The following is a 23,958-nucleotide window of genomic DNA, read 5'->3' as shown; positions in this document are numbered from 1 at the left end:
AATAAGAATGGAAGATTAAGAACATTTGATTACATTAATAAATAATAATATAATATAATATTTTAAATATATATAAAATTAATACTCCAGTCATAAATATTGTAATATATAGTCGCTAATATTCTAATTATTAATAATGTAATTTGCAATTATTGATATTGTAATATATAATGACATTAAACCAGAATATTATAATATTATACTATAATAAATATTTTCTTTAATTTCTAATATTATTAATATTATTATAGTATTGATATGTTAATATTCCAAACCAAGTAATATTTAATATTATGTCAATGCCATATATCTAAGACCATAGTATGTTATTAATTCTTATTTACCACCATATGAAAAGTCATGTCTCTCTCCCAACATGCATTTACTCTAGAATATATTGGAATCAATTTACGTTCTTAAGGAAAAAGAAAAGAAAAACATGGAATAAGCATTTGCAGAGTACAGTCAGCCTTAGTATTACTCAATCCGCATTTCTTTAGGGAAAAGTTAGCCCGTGTAATGTTCCAATCCACCTTTACACCATTGGACGTCATTGACTTATGAATTCCGGTCTGCAACTTTCAGCCAATCAAATGTAAATATTCATTACAGACAGTAAAACACAACAATAGTAAATACTAAGCAAGATATGATATTGAGGATATAGTCAACGTACACACACAGCGAGTAGTAATTTTAGAAGCAAATCAGACATTGGTTTCCTTAGTCATCATTGAAAGAACTCAAGGCATTAATCAGAGGATATCTTATTCTGTACTTGCTCAAATCAGTATAAAAACCATAAACATATTAGAACAGATCAAAAGGAGAGAAGGGATAACGTGGAGGTTCAAAACGATTAGTTTTTTCCTTAATTTTTTCTTCTCATTTCTTTTGTTGTTTACTCAAGAGGGTCAGCTAGATCCTTTGTTTTAGATGCATAAGTATGCCACTCAGAAATGATATTATCTTTGAATTACTAAAATCTTTCATTTTCAGACCAGTGAATATATATCAGAATCCTTGTTTGAGAACAAAATTCAGAATCTATAATAAATCAGTCCTTGTCAGCGTAAAAATCTAAGTTACCGATTTGGATGCATATCCCAAAGCTGATGTGGTAAGTGGGTGTGCGGATGCATCTTTTGTTTTGGGGAGGGGGGTGTGGATGCATATGGATGCATCTATATATATACGCACACACAGTTATACTATGTGTATGCAAAGAAATGAAAGAAATATACAAAATTAAAACATTTGATAGTTTGTAACTTCACGAATACATATTCAAATACTCAATAAGATTATAAAATCCCCATACTCATTATCTCCAGCTGCTACAAGTTTAATATTATTTATAATTTCAAATATTAAATATTTTCAAACTTAATATTTTTCATTTATTTTACTTAGAAAAACTAATGAATAATAATCTTTCAAAATTAAATTAAAATTCATATATAAAAAGAAAATTAAGTTTTTGAAATAAACAATATTAACAGATACCATTTAAACAAAAAAATAATTCTTCGAATCATAAAATAATTTTCAAATAAATACAAATAAAAATTATTGTAGAGATTTACATCACGGCATACATCGAGAGAATATACAATGCAGAGGTCAAACCTTGGAAATCTCAGGAGGATATTTCACTTAACTTAGGTACATCAAGGGAACAATACACCAATTAAGGGGAATATCTTGAACCAAAATGCTTCCTCTGGATCCTAATTCTTGCTTCACTTTTGTATTCAAACAACTGATTCCAGGTTACATTCATACTAACTTATTAGTTGGAGCATCTAGGATGGTCCTCTATGCTTAATTCTACTCATCGGGTCAAAACTTGGGAAATGCTTTATATTGATGAACTAAGTTGAGAAATGTCAATAAAGGCATCATAACAACATGTTAGAGCCTAGGTTATTGATGCTGGTTCTGATGCTGATGCGGGTGCAGGGTGCTGATGTGTGGATTTTGTTTTTGGGATTTTGGATGCTTTTGGGTGCGTCCATATATATATATATATGTACTATAATTTATGTATGCAAAGGAGTGCAAGCAATGTACAAAAATAAACCATTCCATATCGATTAGCATATTCAAATTGAAATAGTAATAATGTCTAATTAGTAAATTACTCAAGTTCAAGATTCCAATGCAATTCGAATTACAAAACCAAAACATAGTTCATGGTTCAATATTGATAAATCAAGAGTTAAGGCTCAAGATTCACAAATCATATTTAGTCGATCATATCATAAGGATTCTCAAAAAAATCAACATTCTCATCATCTCCTTTTGCTGCAACACTTGCAAGTTCATTTGAGCCAAACATGGTTTCAATTGTGCTAGATGCACGTGCTATGATGTTATCAACATCATCGTTTGTCATCGTAGTAAGATCCTGAAGTGTTGCATCCAAGTTTGCACAGTCAGGGGCTACATCCTCTTTACGTGACAAAAAACGCAAGTTGGTATGTATATACACCAAGTCCTCTGCTTTCTTTGAGCCCAACTGGTTGCACTTCATTGAATGGATATAGGAGTATGTACTCCAATTTTGTTCAACAACATAGGAACTTGCAACTTGGATAGTATTCATATAATTAAACATACAAATGTAAAGCAAATTAAAAAATGTTAAACACTAAATTGTAGAATACAAATGTTAAATAAAAAATAAATGAATACTTACTTGTGAGAGGATCTTGATTGCAAGAGGTTGTAGATTCTTGAATGGTTGACCATACATGTAGAACCATGTGATAGCTCCCATGTCATTTTGGTCCTTTATTGCATATGGAGTAAGTTTTGATCTTGAAGCAAATAAACCAAATTCTAGTCTCGCCTTTTTGTGCATTTCATCATACGGGAAGAGTCTTGCAAATGAATTGTAGCACCCAATAGCAACTTCTTCATCTGCATATGGTGTAACTCTATCCGACATAGCAAGTATTTCCTGGCTATAGTACCTTGAAGATAAGGCATATTCAAGGAGGTGCAATGGGGTAGTCATCTTCTCCCAACGACGATGAATGATTGCCTCCACCTTATTGCACAAGGCTTCACATTCTGTGGGGTTAGTCTCATGTGCTTGTATGGAAAGCTTTACCTTTTCTGCCATGGTGTCCATGCCATTGTACACATCCCCCAAGCAAGGTGTATTTGTATCAACAAAGCATCGCATAGTCATGATAGGCTTGTTGGAATTCTATACAAATCGCACACGAGTCCACAAATGCTCATCCAAGACCATACCCCTCACCTTCAAGGCTTTCTTTGAATTTGAAGCCTTCCATACACCCCATTGGTTACAAATAACCATTTGGCTCAATGCTAATCGCATCCTGAGGAGTCATCTGATAACGACAGTATGAGATGCGAATCTAGTCTAGTCTCAACAACCTAAGCAAGTTGACAATATGACAACAAATATAAAACAAGTTATAAACAAGAAATAATTTGATAATTGAACATGAATATACAACTTATTCAAAAATAAATAAATAAATGAAACTATGTAATTACAATTTTAAATTAACCTTCAACAACTCCAACTTGGAGAATGATCTGAATATAGAGTTTGACGCGTGGTGGTTTGTCACAAACATTTGTATCTTCTCTCCCTCTTGATATATTTGCTTCACCCAATCTATTTGGCTGCCAATTTGTTGCATGACCAAGTCGAGAGAGTGTACGGTGCATGGTGTCCACAAAATATGGTTGTATTGAGACTCAACCAAAGCACTTGCACCCCTACAATTCTTGGCATTATCTGTGACCACATGGACCACATTCTCATTGCCCATTATCTCTATTGCCTCAATGAGAATTCTAGAAATGAAATTTGAATCCTTAACTTGTTCTTCACAATCAATCGCCCTCAAAATCATTGCTCCTTTGGGGGACATTGCAGTTACATTAATCAATGGTCGATTTCTTGTGTCTTTCCATCCATTAGACACAATAGTTATACCGGAAGTTTTCCAGGATGTCCTAATTGGTTGAAGAGCTTTGTCTATAGAAACCTTTTCTTTTGGAAAAGAGTAGTACACACCTTTTCAAACCAAGGGCTAATGTAATCAGCTGGTGCTTTAAGGATGGCTGCAAGCTTTTCCTTCCAATATGGTGATCTTACCAAATTGAAAGGAAGACCATTGGCATAAAGACAATGTGCAATTGCTTCATTAGCAAGCTCTCTTTCCTCCATTTTGAATGCTTGATCCAACGGACCTCTTTTGTGGGTAATAACTTCTACTTCTTCATCTTCCTCTCCCACTTCCAAGAATAGATGTTTGGAGGTTGCAACATGATTGGTGGGCACATTCACTTTGCTCTTTGTGGATGAAGTTTTATACAAACTTGTTTTTGATTTTCTCACTAAACGATCAACAACTTCTTGCCCTTTTATAAATCTGGCTGACTGTGCATCGCTCATCCTTTTTCCATCTTTGCTTTCCTTGCACAATCCTATTCCTTTACTAGTAGGGCCCATATAATGAGGTTTGCCATGAGAATATGAGTTGTTGAATGGTTTACTATTATGAAATACATTGCATTTCCAAATGTATGACCCACGTCATGAAACCTATGATGATCTTGTGGTGTGTCTCAATAATGGAGATGTCACATCAATATTGAAATTATCACTTTGTTGACCTTGCCTTGCTGCTGAACTTTGACTACTAGTAGTGGCCATTCTTGCACAATACAAACTATGAATCTAATAAGAAAATAAAAATATTAAATTAGAAATATTTAAATAAACGATGAACATGAAACATACAACTGCAAATATACAATACAAAATAACGAAAAAAAGATAGCTAAATTTGTTCCTTCATTTCTTAAAAGAAAAAAGAAGAAACATGGAAAAAATATTTCCAAAACTTGAAAAATTCATGAACATCTAAAAAAATCACTAAAAAAGCTCATGAAATGGATCAAATACTTATCTTAGATGCTTAGACGTCTTTTGTAGAAGCTATTAGACACCCTACAAATAATCCTCTTCAAAAATAATCACCTTGCTTCCGAAATGGCAAAATGGAGACCAAATGAGAAGAGAGCCCAGCTGAAAACAAAATGAGAAAAATAAGCAATGAATGGCCTATATTAGGGCCATATTAGGGCTTTGGGGCAAAAGGGAGACAAAATATAATTGAAAAAGCCAATTTAACACATGCTTTATTGAGTCACTTAAGTGATTTGGAGCTCGAAAATCCGAATGCTCTGCTTATTTGCCTGGATGCTTGACTAATGCTCTATGGATACTTTCCCAAGCATCCCGCAAGCATCCATAGGCAGCAGTCATGCTTCTTGCCCACCTATGAGCTGCTTCCAAACACATTTGCACATCCCTGTGCATCCGCACCCGCATCCCCCAGAAAATGCCACGCATTGGTATCTTAGGTTAGAGCTATCAGTACAAGCCCACAAATTTGAAAATGCATGGATTACTTTCTAGATAGCTAGTTTCCTAGCAGCCTTAAGAGGCTGGTGTTCTGCCTACTTTTGATTACAGAAGGATTAAGGAAAACTAAGGGCAGTTTGGAGTACGCTTTTTGGACTTCTTTTAGACTTGAAAGCCTCAAGATCCCAGCATGATGGATCAGCAACCTCAAATTTTTAGGCCTGGCACTCAATTAGCCTTCTTAACGTTGACTTCTTGATTTATCTCTCAAACTTGCCAAAGGATTAAGTAAACTAACTGGTGATCCAGGCACCCTTTTTTGTGTTCTTTCAGACTACAAAGTTTCAAATCCTGGTTCACATGACTAGTAGGTCTGTCCACATGGTGTCCATAGCTCCAAAATGGCCTAATTCGGTGGTATAAAAACGCAACACCCACATAGACTTAAAAGGAATGCCTTGGACGGTGCAAACCTTCTGAGGGATCTTAAAACATCCTCAAATCTGCAAATTCAAGGCTTAATTTGCTCTACAGCAAAAACTATATTGTTGTCTCCATATTGGCCTCTAGGTAACCACCCAATGTTGCTCACCTAGGGCGTAGTTTTTCCAGCAACCTGCATATAAAATCAATCTAATGCAATATGGAAATGAAAGAGCACATCCTAGAGTACTGATCCTCCAATGGCCGTGAGAAACCATTGGAGATTCTTTACGAAAACTCCATAAAATAGACAAAACCCTCACTCTAGGAGGTTTTTAATCTGCAGAGAGAAAAACTTCAATAAATTTCACCTACAAGCAGATCAAAACCTTAAATCAAATGCCAAATGAAGCTAATACATAACTCTACAACATGCATGCAAAAGTCTGCAACAAAGAAGCCGCACAAGACCGGTGAGTCCTAGGTGGTCGAAATATCCTAAGCAATCTACTCTATGCATAGATTCGCTGCTTAGTATGCTTATCACAATTGTGACCAGAAAGATTATGTTCTTGAGACTTTTTGGAAAATATCATAGAATAGTATATTTCATTCCATATTTTATTGTACTTGAAAGAACACTTACACAAGGGTTGTATCTAATTTATTGTGAAAGTTAAAAGAACAGGACTGATAACAAAGGACATGGAGTATGCAGCAAAAACTCATATACAAGATTGCATGGGTACGTGGGTACAGGAATGGGTACGGGTACGCACATTTTTCAAAATAAGGGGATGGGGGTATGTGTGTATGCCTAATTTTTTCTATATGATTAATATTTTATAGAAAATATAAAAATCGAAGTATCTGTCACGAGTCATGACATTGAGCATTCAAAACAAGAAATTTGAAAATATGGGCCATAAGTCAAATATATATATATATATATATATATATATATATATATATATATATATATATATATAAATTTTAATGTATTTTTCATAATAGGGGACGGAGGTACTTGGGTATGTCAAACTTATTTAAAAATTATACTTTTATATTAATAAAAACTTTAAAATTATGAGTCATGACAATGGGTTTTCAAAACAAGAACAATGATAAAGTTTGCAAATGTGATGTACTGTTTTCAGTTTCAGATTTGCTATATGTTTGAAATAATAATACATGATAAATGCTTATATGCATAACAAAGAAGGCAGACTTTAAACATGAACAAGAAGATCCTAAACCATATGACAATGACATATTGCAAATGATAAACTTATGACTTGAACAGTGATAAAGTTTATTGTTAATGAGTATCAAAGTTTCAAACTGATTTGGTATTGAATTAAGTTTGATAAACAAGAAGCTAATACAAAGACAAAAAACCAAAAAAGAAATCAGAATCTTAATCAAGGTCCTTAGCTATGATGCTCTCCACTGAGTACCCAATACGTGGGATACGTGTACCCGGTACTTGGGTACGTGGATACGAGTACCAGGGGTGTGGTTACGAGCACCCATGCAACCTTTGCTCATATTGTATCTTGAAATAAGTCTGGAATAGAAGAAGTCTTGTGAGCCTAGTTGGCTTTTATGGAAAGCAATTAAATGATGTTGACAATAACATTACATGACTTGATTTATATTTTAAATATGTTTGAAACCTTGCAACTGAATTGGAAATCTGCCCTCCTTTAGACACTGCAGACGTATCAAATGCAAAATACTTATTTCTCAATGGCTGAATACATACGGTAGAGCTGCTGCTTGTAAATGGACGTTTAGATTGGAAAAAAGGAATTTCAGCACATGAGCTTTTGTGAAGTTGGGTTCTGAAGGTGGCAGAGAAAGTTGTAAGGAAGATGTAGTTAGGAAAGGTAGTTGGGTGTGCGGAAAGTATATCAATGGGGTGACATCATTTTTTAAAGTTATTATATTATAATGGTGCCATTTCATTTATATATATATATATATATATATATATATATATATATTATAATAATATGATGAAAGATCGATTAAAATCCCTTGAGGTATGTTTTTATATTTTAATTAGATTATTTTATGTTTTTTAAAATTATTTTCTTAATAGCTCATGCGGGTCCCACAAATGTATCCTGCATTCAAGTCGTTGTATCGTTTTCAAAGAAGTTTAAGGTCATACCTGTTGATCCTAATGACTGAACTAAACAAGCATCCCATTCTGATGATCCCGTTTAGCAATGCTTCCCCCCTCTTCATCTTCTCCTGCAATCACCCATGAAAACACTTCCACCATAATAACAGTTCTATAATAATTTCATATAAACATTTTAAAAGACTTTAAATTATTAATCATAATTTCAAATGAAGCAACTGCTAATTATCTAATAACAGTTAATGGTTAACGACCATCTTCATTAACAGTTAATACAACGTATATAAATAACTACCTATTTCACATGATCATGAAAAAAAAATCCGTTAAATCCAACGGTTATGAACAAGTTTTAAAATTAGGTCAAAATTTTGGGATGTAACAGAATAGAGGATATGTTTTAGTGGACCCTTGAAGATCTTGATCATATTAGAATTAGAGGGAGTTTTGACTTAATGTAAACATTTGGCATCATGCGTATGACTGCATGATTCAATGGGCCTACCCCTTGTGTACATGAGGAAGTGGTGACTTCCAAATGATCATCACTTGTATTTGCAGAAGTTATTGAAAGGTGACGATCTTACATTAACTTAATTTTCTATTGTGATGCATATCTTACGATGTCTATGTAGATCATGATAGATTATACTTTGCATGGTAGATGTTTATATGATAAGCATTATGTGAATGCGTGTGCACACATCTTATAAACATTTTTTTTGAGTACTTGGTGAATGTAACATAAATTGATGTTCTGGAGGCCACTACATAGAGCACTTGGTGAATATCATGCAACTTGATGTTTAGGAGACCATTACTCACAGTACTTGGTGAATATCTCACATCTCGACATTTTGGAGGCCATTACTCAGAGCAATTAGTGAATATCATATGTTGATATTTTGTAAACCAATACTCAAATGCGATATCAAAATGGTGAAATATTATATGTTGATATTTTGCAGACCATTACCTAATTGAGTACATGGTGAATATCAAGTGTTTGATATTCCGGAGATAGTTGGTGAATATCATATGTTGATATTTAGAAGGCCAATACTCGTGATATCAAATGTGATATAAAAATGTTGGATATTTTCTGATTAAAGATATCTTTAAAATTTGTCATTCCTAATATTACCAAAGGTGTAATATATGTTGTGTTTATCCTCCCTAGCTAAAGAGGGAGTGTTGATGTTTGGTAGCTTTTGTCACATAAATCTATATAAAATTATATATGAGATATAATTTATACACACACACACATGTTTATTGTCGTATGAGAGAAAAATAAATAAATAAATAAATAAATAAATATATATATATATATCTATTTAAAATTTTATTATATTAAGTATCTAATTAACGAATAGACATGTCCCAATGGGACATGTCTCTTCATGGCTTGTTCTCAATTTAAATAAGAGGTCACTGCCATTTGGAAAACACATACCACATATAATGGCAACGCTTAGTACATTTGCAACATATCTGGGAAAACTATCACTTAATGCAAATTATTAACGAGTCAAATTCATATTATAAAGTGGGTAAAAGGTGAAAAGAAGGATAAGGGACAAAAGGACAACAGAAGGAAACTAGAGGGTCACTGTTTTGAGCATAAAAGAAGGTTGAGGAGTTCATTATGAGAATGATTGAATTTTGATTTGGTTTGAGATTTCTCTTGGAGAAATTAGGAAGCCTCAACTTCTATTCAGTATTCGAGGATGCAATTTTTCAGGTTCTTATGCGGTGGATTGGACATAGCCCCAATTCATCTTTTGTGGTGGATCCAATCAAAATTCACATTTGAGATTACAGGTGTATTTATTAGTTCTCTCCAATCTGACTACGTGATTTTTTTAAAGATTGAACTTTGATATCTGGTTATTGTATTGCTGATGTCTAATGCAATGACGTAATATTTGAGGAATTTAATGAACACTTACTGGGTCATTGCTGGTTTAATATGTTGGATAATTTGCAAGGATATATGTTTATATTCTGAAAATTATTTGTGAGCAAACTAGGGAAAAATATCCTACTGGGATATTCTAAAAGGCAACCCATGTATTCTAACTATCTCTTTGAAAAACAAATCTGCAATATGAGAGGCGTCATTGGTAGATTTATATGGCAAGAAATGTGCCATTTTGTTGAACCTATCTACCACAACATAAAAAACTATCATATCGCTTTTGAGTCTTTGGTAATTCTATGACAAAATCCATACTAATGCATTCCCACGTTCTTGAAGGAATGGGTAGGGGCTGGTCTAATCTCACATTGTACTCTTCCCTTTACCTTTGTGACAAATGGTGCATTATTCTTCAATTTTTCTCACATTTGCTTGCAACTTAGGCCAAAATAGTGCCTAATAACCAGCTCTAAAGTCTTATCTAGTCTGAAATGACCAGACATTGCCCCACTATGTTTTTCTTGTATAATGTTAGCTCTTATTGAACACTTTGTTACGCAAAGCTGCCCACCTTTGAATAGTAGTCCCTCTTGAATCAGAAAATCAGAATATTCATGATGGTACCTATCATTCAAGTTAGTACATGCTTGATAAATGTCCTTGAAATCATTGTCATCAGCATACATGTTCTTCAAGCCTGAAATACCTACACTTTCCAACTGAATTTCTAAGATGTTTAAAGCCCTTCCACTTAGGCATCATCAACCTTATTAGTGACTCCGTTTTTATGCTTTATGGAAAAGGTAAAAGCTTGTAGTGTTTGCACCCATCTCATGTGCTTATGACTAAGTTTATTCCACTATTGGGGGGAGGGGGGAGGGGGGGTTGCATTCCCTTTGCCCTTTTACTTTTACTTTTATTACCATTGAGTTCTATTGCCCTATGTCCTTCTCTCTCTTCTTCTGCCTCATACTCTTCAATATATTTTAGCACAGTTTCATTTGGTACAGGGGCACTTTTTTTGCCAGGGCATTTCTTGACTCCTCTTCCAGTGTATCCACACAAATGACCTACCACACAATATTAAGAACTATTTCTTTCTACACCACAACCCCGTCATCTCCAGCGGATTGCACCACCTCTTGGAAGAGGTTTTATAATGTCTACATACTTCCATAGAGGAGAATCAAAGTTGGGTTCTATTCTTTGTTCTGAATTCCTTACTGATGAAGAGGTAGATGCCATTCCTTTCCCTATGACAAGAAAATAGATACATGTTCATAATTTATATGCAAGAAAATGACAAATTTTGAAAAAATGGAAAAAGATCATATGAAGATTGAAAGAGAAATTGAAAAATAAAAAACTAGAACAAAAATAATAGCAAATAGAATAAGATCTTATCTTTTCCAGCCATTGTAAGCTTGCAAATGTGTATGAATGACGCACAAACACTTGAAGATCACCCACAAATGAAATCTTCAAACTCCTTGCAGAAACGGATGCTTGCTCAACCACTTATGTGCTTTTCCTTGAGACAAAATAACCTGTTATAATGACAATGAGAGGGTACCAAAAACAATTGATAAAAACCTTTTAGGGTTGTGTATGCCAAAATAATTTAAATTTTGCACAAAAAACACCTTTCCAGCCATCCATGAGGCCCAATTCCCTATGGGTTTGAACTTAGTTTGAACTTTTTGGGTTGGTCCACTTGGGTTCGATCCTGCAAGGCAAAAAAGGAACCTTGGTTGAACCAAGTTCGAACTAGACCAAAACCGTGGACTTGTTCAACTTCTTCTGGTCCCAGGGGGGGGGAGGTACCAAGGTAACTTAGATATTATCCTATTCATAGAGGTCAATGGTGTATGACTTTTGATGAATTTAGATGGTGTTACTAGGCTTAGATTCATGGGTGGAGGACCACAACTCGAATGTCAACCCACAGGTCATGGTAGTAGCCTTGAACTCTCTCGCACGATTGTAGTTTGAGACCACTCATAGGACGCAACAACATTAAGACAACCGTTTGTGGGGAATCACTACTTTCCTATACAAGGGCCTCAAACATTGTGGGGTATTTTGGAGGCATCTAGCGGGAGAGGTTTAGAGAGATACGTCCGACCAGGCAACGCTTTCTTTAAGTTTTCTCATAATACCAAATTTGCGAATGTCTCCTATGTTCAAGCAAGCGATATTTTGTTTTCTGTAACCCTGAATGTTTAATGCAAAATCTGTTGGGTGACCAACAACAAAGTACTATTAGATTGTTATTAGTTTGTGGTATGTTTCCCATTACTGCAACCTCTTTCATGCATATTTATCTCTAACTGAATGCATGCTAGTTCGCTACGTTCATATAAGTTCAGTAGCTACCTCCATGGTTAGTAGAAAATAGAGGCAACATTGCTAGGAATTCAAACAATCGACAAGGAAAACATTCTTATCTTTTTTTCAACCCATAGGCTACATACATAACAAGCCATTTCAAAAACATGATTTTCCTTCACAAATCCAAGGTCAGTTGAAAGATCCAATGTTATAAAGTACATCATCGCTTGAAAGGATCAAAGACAAGACATCAAGGTCCAAGAACAAGTAAGTTAAGGCAATTGCAATGAGAAGGTTTCCAAGAGGACGGAGAGAAGATTCATGAAGATGAAGCAATTTGGCAATATGGGCCATCACAATCAAGAAAAGACTTGAAGATATTGAGTATCAAGAGATGTTAGAGATGCAAATACTTCTTTATTATGATGAAAAAGAGCAATTGATCAAGTCCACAAGATAAGAATGTTGAGGTGGCGTGCACACATCTTCAATCAATCAGAAAATTCCAATTTCATGTGTCCAAGAGCATGTAATAAAATTGTTTCAAGTGTACATGTGAATTCCACTTAATATCACTACCGAACCAATTTTCTCATTGGTTAATAAAAGCAATGTAAATTTTTCTTTGGTTCACAAGGGGATGCTTCACTGTAATTGGATTAACATTTAATTCTTGTAGCTTGTAGTTACATTAAGGCTTTGCTGGATAAACTTGGGCCATTGATCTCAAATTTATCTTGGTTGTTCATTGTACTTGAGCTCCATATAAGAGGCACGGCCTTCTCATTTGTAAAGGGGGAGAATTAGAGTAATTGTTGTCTGAATGCTACCAAGATAATTGCAAGTTCATTGTTGATTTCATGGTGAATTGCTTAAGCCATTTTGTAGTGTTGCATGATTTCTTAATTCCTCCGTTAATTTTGCTTAAGCAGATTAGAAATTTAGAATAGATAGTTGGATAGTTTAGTAGAAGATGTTAGAATCACGGTGAAACTTGTGCCCATACCTTTTTGTGTTTGTTGATTGTAAACAACAATGGAAGGTTAGTTTGGGTGTCATTGCAAGCACTTTAGTTCAATTACTTCACGTTCATTGATTGTCATTACTTCAGTTCAAAACACTCAATTTTTTTACAAAAAGTCCTTTAGATGAAACAATTGGAAGCCTCTTGCTAATAATTAGTAATTACAATCCTTCATGTGTAGGGTATGTTTACAGATTTTGGACAAAATGGAGATCTAAGACTAAAATTAGTAAAGAGAATCTCAGATCCCATAATCTAGTATGAGCTTTGTGATTCCTCGTGGAATACTCAAACAATGTATATATAATCTCTTATCAAGATGAATGCTTAGAGATACCATAGTTATCCCTTCCTATTATCTTTGTGCACAGATTTAATATGTTGGGTATATTTTCCTTGCCAAAGATTTGTGGGTTTGGTTCTGGGTATAGGTTCGCCTAGGGGCCTACATGGACCCGAGCATTTCTTAAGCCACAGGCATCCAAAAAGGGGCCCCACACATAAAAAAATATAATATTTAAAAAAAATAAAATACCACCCCAACCCTAATTTCGCCCCACCTTTCCTTTTTTGTCATTTCACCTCATTTTTTTCAACTCAAATTTGCATTCTTAACCAGTTCTTTTCTCCTAGCTGGTTTTGAAGGTTGTTGATTTAGATGCTACATTTGCACAGCTTGCCCAAGCCTCTGTAGATGAGGCAGCTCTTGCACTTGACATAGATGGAGCTAGTGGGAGTGGCAATCTAATAGATTGTGGTTCAAATGAAATTGAACCAAATGTTGACCTAGATGCTTTTGACGAAGATGAATATGGATATTAAATATGGATTGTAATTGTAATTTTCATTGTGTTATGCCACTTTGAGACTTCAATATTATCATGTTTTGCAAATTACGAACATGATATTATGGGGTATTTAATTTTTTTAGTTATTGGCAATTATGGGTTTCACTTTTCTTATAGTTATACAGTTATATTTATATTTTAAAGCTTTGATGTTTGAGTATGTGCGCGCACACACAGAGGTATGCATGCATGCGTGTCTGTATGTGTGCTATGTATGTGTGTGTATGTATGTATGTATGTACAGACACATACTTGGATGCATCCATACCCATACCCAAGTAAAAACAGATTGCTGATGTGAACCTGTATCCAGTACCTGAATTGGCAACTTATCTTGCGATATTTATTTTCCAATGCCTCCTGTTGACCAATCTCTATCTAATGTTTTTATATTAAGGGGGAAGGTGGCAGAGTCACAATCAATAGATCAAATGGCCTAAAGGGCATACCTGCTTTGCAGATTTTTCGTACAAGAATGAAAATTCTTCCTTGTAATTTCTTCTGTTGAAAAGTTAAGGTCCTCCAATAAGTGCCTCTCTTGCAAGTTGCGACATGGCATTAATATTCTCAACTGGCTTCAGGCAATCAATTGATAGACAGAAGAACTTGATTGATGTCAGGAATTGAGGACCTTTCATGACCTGTAAGAAGTTATCAGTCTTGTTTGGTCTACTGTATCCAAGAGTAGGATAAGGCTGTCCATATTGTGTTGCTGTTTCTGGAGCTCAAAATTAGATATTTACTTTCTTAATAATTGCCATTAGTTAAATTTATTGCACATCTGATTTCACATTGTCCATATTTATTTAGTTTTTATTCCTATAATTGTCCCAAGGTTGGAGAAAATAAAAAATAAAGTTTTTTCTACAATGGTTATGTTACCTTTTTAAAGTCTAAGGTGTTGTACTTTAATAGTTCACAATTTTGTTGAAATGGAATCTTGTTTGAACTATTTGGTAAACGTTAGAATTCTCAATGTTCTTCAGATTTGTTCTATTAGAATTTTCTCGTGACATTCTTTAGCTAATTATTCTGCTAATTTTTCAAGTGTTGACATGAGTGGTGGCAGGTGGAGGAGTCAACTTATGTGGCGTGTTTTTTTTACATCAGCTGTAGTAGCTGTTGTTGTTCGTTCTTCAATGGGGTGGTGTAAACATGGAAACTGTGGTCACTTTGGCTCTGGTGGCTTCATCATTTGGGATATATCTGAGTTAGAACTTCTACCTTCCTTTCAAATCTACTGAAAACTATAGTCTTAGGGATTTTCAATAATTGTATGATAGTCTTGTACCATGACATTGTCCATCTTTCTACCTTGAAAAAAATTATATCTGATTTTCAGTGGGCAAGAGGATTATTCCTTCCAAGAGTTACTGCCAATGGCTGTTATTGGGGTTATCGGAGGGCTTCTTGGTATGTAAATATAGCTGCTTTTAATTTTAAATATGTTTTCTGTTGTACAATGCTAGTTAGGGCTTCAGAAATTTTACTGCAAATTTGGTTTTCAGTAGCCATATAGCTGGAGATTTGTTAGATTACCTGGCTTTTTCTTTTGATGTGCTATTTGAAGGGTAGGTCCACAGTTAACTGGTTATATTGCAATGCTGAACAGTTAACATAGTCTTCTTATGTTTGTGTGAGAATAGAGCTAATATTCTTGTTATTTTGCTTAACAGGTGCACTGTTTAATCAACTGACTCTTTACATATCATCATGGCGTAGAAATGTGTTACATAAGAAAGGAAATCGGGTCAAGGCACGTAAAACACCCCCTCATCTCTATTTTTTTCATTTTCATCTGTATTCACTATTCAATAGTTAGAATCCTTTTCTCAGGTTCTCAAAGAAAATTTCTTGCATATGATATGAATTTGAAATTGAATCACAATGTCAAGTGGATTCCATTGCCATTATGCAGATCATCGAAGCATGCTTGGTGTCTTTTCTAACATCAGTCCTCTCATTTGGATTGCCATTGTTAAGGAGTTGCACCTCTTGTCCAGATCCAAAAGATTATCCTGATGCTGATTGCCCTCGACCCTCAGGAACCTATGGAAATTATGTCAATGTAATAATCTTAATCTGTTGTTTTCATGGTACTTTCCTGTATCTTTCCTACATGTCTGGTTAGCAATGAATTATTACTTTATGTTTGAGCTTTCGAATTTTATTTGAGTTTGATATGGTTTATTTTTGGCTAAACAATTTCAGCATTTGTAGTTTAGTAGTGTATATAAAAGCGAAGTTATTTTAGGAAAAAGAAAAAGTGCCTAGTAAAGTTTTTTAACGTGATCGTTAATGTTGGCACAACACACCCTCCAGCTCCAAGTTAAACACTTTTCACTTGGAACTATGAACCAATAAGGTCCACAAATGGAGGGCCTCATCCCCTTATTACAAGGTTGAGACTCAGGCCCACAAGCACATTGGATCAGCGAAGGCAGAAGCCTGCGATCACAATGGCTAGTGGAGTTTTGAACTTGGGTGGACACAACAACACCGCCACCATTTAACCAACACACTAAGTGGTGAACCCCATAAAAGAGGAGTCATTTACCTTAATGGGGGAGTTCTATTTTCATATTTGGAAGGATGAGCAATTAAATTCAATAAAATATTAGCTCTCTCCACTCATGGAGAAGTGGGAAAAAGATACATGTTAATGATTTTTGCAAGGTTGCACAGGGATAGGGGTACTTGGGCAGGTCTATTTTTTTATAATATAATTTAATATTTATAGAAAATCTGAAAATGTGAGTCATGACAAAGGTTTCTTAAAACAAGAACAGTGGTGAAGTTTGCAGACGGAATGTATTGTCTTCAGTTTCAGATTTGTAATATGTTTGTAATAATAATATATGCTAAATGTTTAGATGCATAGCAGAGAAGGCAGACTTTAAACATGAACAAGAAGATCACAAATCATATACCAATTACATATTGCAAATGATAGTCTTTTGACTTGAACAGTGTATAGTTTACTGTTAATCAGTATTGTATCAAAGTTTCAAACTGTTTACGTATTGAATTAAGCTTGATAAACAGCAAGCTGATACACAAACAAAAAACCGAAACAAAAATCAGAAATCTTAGTTAAGGTCCTTAGCCATGACGCTCTCCACTGAGTAACTGGTTTACTTGGGTATGCATCCTAGGGGTGTGGGTACACATACCCATGCAAGCTTGGATTTTTGATTCTATCATTTCTAAACATAGAAAGAGGCATAATCTATTAGAAGATAAATAGTAGCAGGTAGTCAGCTGGGTATGCGCCTATAGTTTCCTGATACTGCTTCAGGCTAAAAGACATTTCAACATGTGAGGCTATAAACATTGAGATGGTAAAAACTTAGGTTTCAATATCAGAAGTGTTCTCTAGTACTAGATTTATTGATTGGAAAGTTATTGAATAAAGATTCATGTATTACCTTGGAAATGCAGTCTTGTTGCATGGTCAGAAATAGCACGAGATGTTTTTATACATTTTGGTTTTTCTTGAAATGTTATCCAATTTGAAAAAGCAACGACACCTTATTTTGAGTTTCTATGCAAAAGATTGATCTTTGCAGATTTAAGGACCAAGCATCAGTGATGGGTTCACCCATGAGTGAATTTGCCTCAGATATTGGACTAGGGTTAAATTTGTATTTAATGGTAGAACTATTAAATCACCGGTTTGGGTTTAAGGATGAGCGTGGGTACAAGAATATATATATATAGTGGTGGTCCACTCTGCTTATGAATGTACTGAGAGGGGGGTGAATCAGTATATTGCAAATAACTTCAAAAAATTCTTTTGAACTTACCTCACAGCGGTCTGCTAAAATGTGTGTATAAAACGTAACCGGTTAGGATTGAGCAAAAACAATTAAGACAAAAATAGCATCACATAACACAGATTTATCTTGTGGAAACCCGACTCAGGTGAAAGCCATGGTGTGTGAGATGATCCTCACAAAGCTTGCACTCTCCTGAAGTACACCTAGTCAAGAGCTTATCTCTGTTAAAAGGTTACAAAGACACTGTCAAGTATCACCCTGTTAAGGGATTTAGTATTGACTTGTGAAAGTCTTGCCCGGTTAAGAGCAACCTGGTTAAAGGATTTGGAACACAAAATAATTTGTCACCCTGTTAGGGGATTTGATACAAAGAACTTGGCAAAGTCCTTCCTCAACAGGATTTTCTGTTGTAGTGATTATAAATTAATAGAGAGATTGATCTAAATAGAATGGGTACTTCACTTAGCTTGATATAGATCACTGTGATGCTTGTTGGACCTGTCTGCAACTTGCTCTGCTCTCTCCTGGGTCTGCAACTCAGACACGATAGCTAATCTTTTCGGCTCTGCTGGCTACAACAGACTCCGTCACTCTGTTGTTTGGCACAGTATTTTGTCATCATACTTCAGCTTCTCACTCTTTTCTTATCTCTTCCTCTTCTCCTTTTCCTTGAGATTACACTCAGCTTAGCTTTCTAGCATTTTGCTTGTCAATCTGCAATCTAACCTTCTTTCTTGAAATAATAGACTTTTATATGATCCTTGTTCATTTAGCTACCATACTTAAAGAATTCAAAAATTGAAATCACTAGTCTATGCTTAGCATGTACTCATGTCACTGTCCTGTTCCGTTCAGATGTACCTTGTACAAATAGTAGTCATGGATGTTTTATGACTTCAATAGCTTGTCCATTTGGAAAGAATTCGAATTCAAATTCTTTCGCCTCCCCTTGATGTGACAGTAACAATTCCATTAATTGGGATGTCAGGCACGATCCACCTGCTTCTTGATGTGTCAGTCATATGTATCATGCTTCTTTGCTTTATCGAGCTGCCTTGGCTCAAACCTGACTTCGTGACCACCAGTCACTTCATCCTTCATGCACACTTTACTTCTTGCAACTTTTGCTTACATAGTCCAATTTGTCTAAGTCTGAATGTCCTTCTGACTTCCTTAACTTGTCATAACTTTGTCTTGTCTTCGGCCACTTGTGGATGGGAGATGCACTCATGCGCATACATTACATCACTGGTCACAACCTTGTACTGGTTGATACTATGTCTTAGCTTGTGACATCAGTGACAATCAACTCATAATTGGTCACAATGGTAAGCTCCACTGGTCTTGTTTGTTAGTCTTTTTGACAGTTTTGCTAACACACACACTATATATACAATAAAATAAGAGAGATAGGCAAAATTGTAAACTAATCTCTTTCACAGTATTATACTTGATCATTGATCAATGTCAAATTTAAATACCATTTGATGGTTTTAAAATATTGAATAAGCCATATCAAGTACCCACAGTACCCAGCAAATACCCACAGATGTACTAGTACCAGGTGCAATTGCACCCCCTGCTGGCATACCTCGTAGAAATTACCAGGTCAATCCGGGTGGGATGATTAAAAGAGAACTTGACTTCCCCTTCCTTCTTTAGCCAGCTTTATATCTACGCAATCACTTTAACCCAGTTCAGGCCTGTGGGTAAGAACCCATTAACTAAGGCTGTACAAGGCAATAGGTTCAACCATTGTTAGTTCAGTGGGACTAATTTATAGAACTGAAAGGTAGTCTGGGGAATTGAACGGTTCTTCTTTCTTAGCAACTTGAAGGTGTTACTTTCCTTCTTAATTGAATCATGTACTCATCTTCGAGTACAAATACACCCATTTTGGTACGTATTAGTAACTTGGGAGATTCTTCTTTCTTAAAAAGATAAGGAGGAATCTGTTGAGATAGACTTCACAGTAAGATCTGCATTCAAGGCCTGCTCAGTCTTAGGATTTTCGGCAATTTAATTGTACAATTCCATTGCCATGTTTCTAGGGAGAGTGTGATTGTAGATAATAAATTACTAGTTCTTCCTTTTGGAGGGATTCCCTTTTTTGTGAAGGCAATGTAAGTATTATTAGAGATAGTTTTCACTTGAGAAGGTTCCATTTTTGGCACTAGTCTCAAGGTTATTGGTAATTAAGTAAGCCCATTTCCACAATTCTTGAGGATTTTGTGATTGCATGTAGCTACATTGGAGTTCACTAAATTAGGTGCAGGTGAAAATGATAGAGGAGAGGTGCCAGTAGAAGCCACGTGAAGAAAGCAGGCTTGTAAAAACTACTTTTTATAATGAATTCTTCTTTTCTGTAGATTTTGCCATGTAGCATTTTTGAGTTGTCTTTTGATTTAGGTTATGTTTTGTTATTTTTAAAATTACTTGCTTATGACAAGATATAACTTTATAACAACTCGACAAATTAGTTTATTGATAATTTGATATTTCTATATCTCTATTGATTTCAGCTTTCCAGGTTGCTCTGTTTTAGCATAGAACTAGAAGCAACAAAATATGTACAAATAATTCATGAGGGTGAAACATCCTATGATATGTCCTTGGATTTCGCTGATCATTCATTAAGACACTTCACACCTAGAATACAGGCTTCATAATGAGTCATAGTGGGATTAAAAATAGGCTATGAAATAATGGAGTTAAACTTCAAATTTTCCAGTAAGAATGCTACATTCATGGAGGAATTCCACAAACTTTGGAGTTCAGAAAATGTGAAATTCGGGCTGGACTGGTCTCATCTTATGTTGATCTGTATGCCATATTTAACTTTTTCCCTATTTTAACCAAGTGTAGTAGTGCATAACTGTTCTTGAGTGGCATTTTTAATTAGATGTTTGCTAGAAATGTGAAATCCATCCTAGACTGGGATTGAGGGTTTTATCTAAGCATATCCTGTTTGGAAATAGGCAGTGTTTTATTTTTACAGTGCAATGTTAGAGTTGATTATGGTGGTTGTCTTTGTTTTTAATGACATGGCAAGAATATACAACTTCCCTTTTTAGTTTTTATAGATATAGATCCATATTATCCAATATTGTCGCCATTATTTTGAGCTTCCTCCCATAATAGCTCTTTGAATGAACCCTTTTAATTGTAAGAAAATTTGCTTCTTTGTGAACTCAACTAACTAATTTTACATTTGCTTTAATTCTCTGAACATGTGCCAGTGCATTGAAATTTGAAACAATGAATTTAGTAGTTTTCTCTAGATTTTTAACTTGATGAAATTCAGAGGTGCAGTTAAGTCATTAGAGTTAATATGCTTGTGTCAATATTTTACTTTACAGAATGAGGTGTTGAAAACAGTTTGACATTTTTTTGACAGTTTCACTGTTCGAAAGAAGGGGAATATAATGACCTTGCAACCATTTTTTTTAATACACAGGTTGGCATTTGATGGATGCCCTTTATGCATTGTGAGCATTGAATTCTGAACAATCAAAAACTGCTTTATGTTATCTTGGTCACTCACATGTATTTCTATGGGATGTGTTCTTTGTTGTAGGATGATGCCATCCGCAACTTATTCAGTGCAAAGACAATTCATGAATACAGTGCACAGAGTTTATTGACATTTTTGGTAAGGGCATGATATCCGGCTCAAGCATTTTTATGAAATGTTAATCAAGAACACAATGCTGTTTTAAAACATTATTTTTAAATTGAAGTGAAACAAAAACAAATCTCTGTTGGTTTTATTCAATTTATTTGTTACCAGCTACTATAAAAATTTCAATGTTTTTGTATAGCATTTGCTATCATTTTATGTCTATTTCTTTCAATAGCTTCCACGCCATTCCATTTAATGTTCTATTATTTAAAATATATGTGTATTGATAAGTATTTGTAGTCTTTGTTTCTTGTTTCAAGTTTGTTATGGCCGTGTAAAAGTATGGGGCAGGTTGGTTTAGAAAAAGAGGTCAAATATAAGTAACTGCTTTGGCAGCCTCCTCAACTTACGAGTAATGAGAATCTATGAATATGGTTGTGCGATCTATAAATGTATCTTGATAAAGCTCTTACTAGACTCAATTATAAACATTGTAAGGAAAAAGTAAGTATGTGGTAGGAAGTGCAGAAAATGGGCTGTTATAGGTAATGGCAGTGATTTGACCAAGTATCTACCTCACTTGGGCTGTATAAATCTTATTTTATCCTTGATTCCTTTAACTTAATGCCCAAACAAACAGCCTTAGTCTACATGATAAGTTGCACTTGGAATTGTGGTGGCTTAATACTTTTCTTTGCAAGATACCCAACTATTGCAATCCAAGGCAATTGTGGTTGTTTTTTCTGAACACATGGAAAAATGAAGAACTTGTTTTCTTGGGTTTTAGTTTATGAACTAGAGAATTTTCATGGTACACAAGGTTATAATGGAGATGCTTGCTCGTCATAGACCTGTCTTGCATTTTTCATTATGTAGAGGGGTTTTCCCCTTATACTAGATTCTTGCCTTATTTAGTGAGATAAAGCCTTTCAAAATGTTGCTTTCTCTGTGTATATCTGTTAGCAACAGATAGGGACTCCACCTCTCTGTTGCACCTTAGAAGCACAAAAATTCCTTGCTTTAGGAAACATATTCTTCTTGGGACATTTTCTCAACTCCTTGAGGTAATTTGTTGTCATGCTAATCTTTTCTTTTCTCATCTAATAGGTGATCGATAGTTGTCGGTTCTGTGCAATAAATATTTCAGCATTTCCAAATCAATATATCTCATCCCCCTCAAGGAATGTACCATCATTATAGAGTTGGGTGTGTTAAATCTATAGCCCAGGAATCAAAGATAATAACCAGCAATAAGAAAGAGAAAAACTGAAACAAAGAACACTAGAAATATCCTGGGAAAACCCTTCGATAATGAAGGGAAAAACCCAGCCACACAACAAAATATATCTTTATTGATAATAAAAGTTAAAGCGTACAATATCCTTTGCTTGACACGAATATATAACAATAGGAGAGACTCTTCACATTATAACCGAAGGTCTCTTGAGATTCTCTCAACTCCAAATTAATTAATTAAGACTCTTCAAATATTCATGCCTCAATGCATGTGAATGACACATGTCATTTAAATTACAAATTAAACTTAAGTGTCCTTTTCAGCAGAAGATGACAATAATGGTAATAACGTTCAGATTTCGAGAGATAAAGATCTCTATCGCAGCTACAAACTTTAACACTCCCTCTTAGCAAGAGAGAGATCTTTCGCTGAACAGTCACATAAAGCTGCAACCAAAAAAAAAACGTTGATAAATTCTGATCATACGAATTCAAAACTTAATTAATGGAGTTACTCAACATGAACACTTGTAACAATGAATCATATTCATGGAATCACCCAACATGAAAACCTGTAACAATTACTCATTCATGGAATTACTCAACATGAAAAGATTTGCAAGACTCACAGCTAAGCCTTTGTTCACAGACTCTCTCAACGTGAACTGTCATGGAATCTCTCAACATGACATCCAACTCCCATCACGAAATCTCTCTATGTGATGACATCATAGATTCTCTCAACATGATGTTCACTATCGCATAGTGAAAGAGTTATTAGAGCTAATCTTACAATCTCATTTATTCATACAAGAATAAAATAGGCAGTAACAAACTAAGACTTGATTCCATTTAAGTCTCAAATTTTATAAATACCACAAGCATCACAAGCATAAGCACTCCCTCTTAATTATGATGAAGCCTCCCTCTGAAGCTCAACATCTCCTTCTAAAGAAACATTCTCGTTCAGACTGCATAATCTCAAGTGCACAATCTCATTGCTTCCTGCAACCAATAGATTAAGATAAATCAATCATAGGCACCAATATACATTAATTCTAAAATATGCTTTAGTTTCCATGATATGATAACATCCAATTAAAGAAAGCTTATCTCAAGATTTCCCTCTACACTTCCACTATTTTGAAGGGTGAAAGGTTCAATATGATTGTAACTGCCACTCCTAAATCATTTGAATAGACTCTC

At 34.8% G+C, this 23,958-nt stretch overlaps 1 protein-coding gene across 11 annotated transcripts in view; it reads left to right on the top strand.

The window, feature by feature from the left end:
- The window catches only part of CLC-D (chloride channel D), a 192,593-nt gene that overhangs the window by 111,978 nt on the left and 56,657 nt on the right, over positions 1 to 23,958 (top strand). For all 11 annotated transcript variants that reach the window (XR_016363934.1, XR_016363935.1, XR_016363930.1 and 8 more), the window contains exons 9-14: positions 15,185 to 15,325; positions 15,458 to 15,528; positions 15,792 to 15,871; positions 16,034 to 16,183; positions 21,292 to 21,351; positions 21,472 to 21,546. Coding sequence is in view for 4 of the 11 variants with exons in the window: in XM_089825895.1 (XP_089682021.1) it covers positions 15,185 to 15,325; positions 15,458 to 15,528; positions 15,792 to 15,871; positions 16,034 to 16,183; positions 21,292 to 21,351; positions 21,472 to 21,546 (577 nt within the window). In the remaining 7 variants the exon portion in view is untranslated. The remainder of the gene's footprint in view (positions 1 to 15,184; positions 15,326 to 15,457; positions 15,529 to 15,791; positions 15,872 to 16,033; positions 16,184 to 21,291; positions 21,352 to 21,471; positions 21,547 to 23,958) is intronic.

The sequence above is a fragment of the Cupressus sempervirens genome, chromosome 4 (assembly GCF_028749045.1).
Source record: "Cupressus sempervirens isolate cs-2001-9-10 chromosome 4, ASM2874904v1, whole genome shotgun sequence".
In the NCBI taxonomy this organism is placed as follows: domain Eukaryota; kingdom Viridiplantae; phylum Streptophyta; class Pinopsida; order Cupressales; family Cupressaceae; genus Cupressus; species Cupressus sempervirens.
This window is presented reverse-complemented; position numbering and strand designations above follow the sequence as displayed.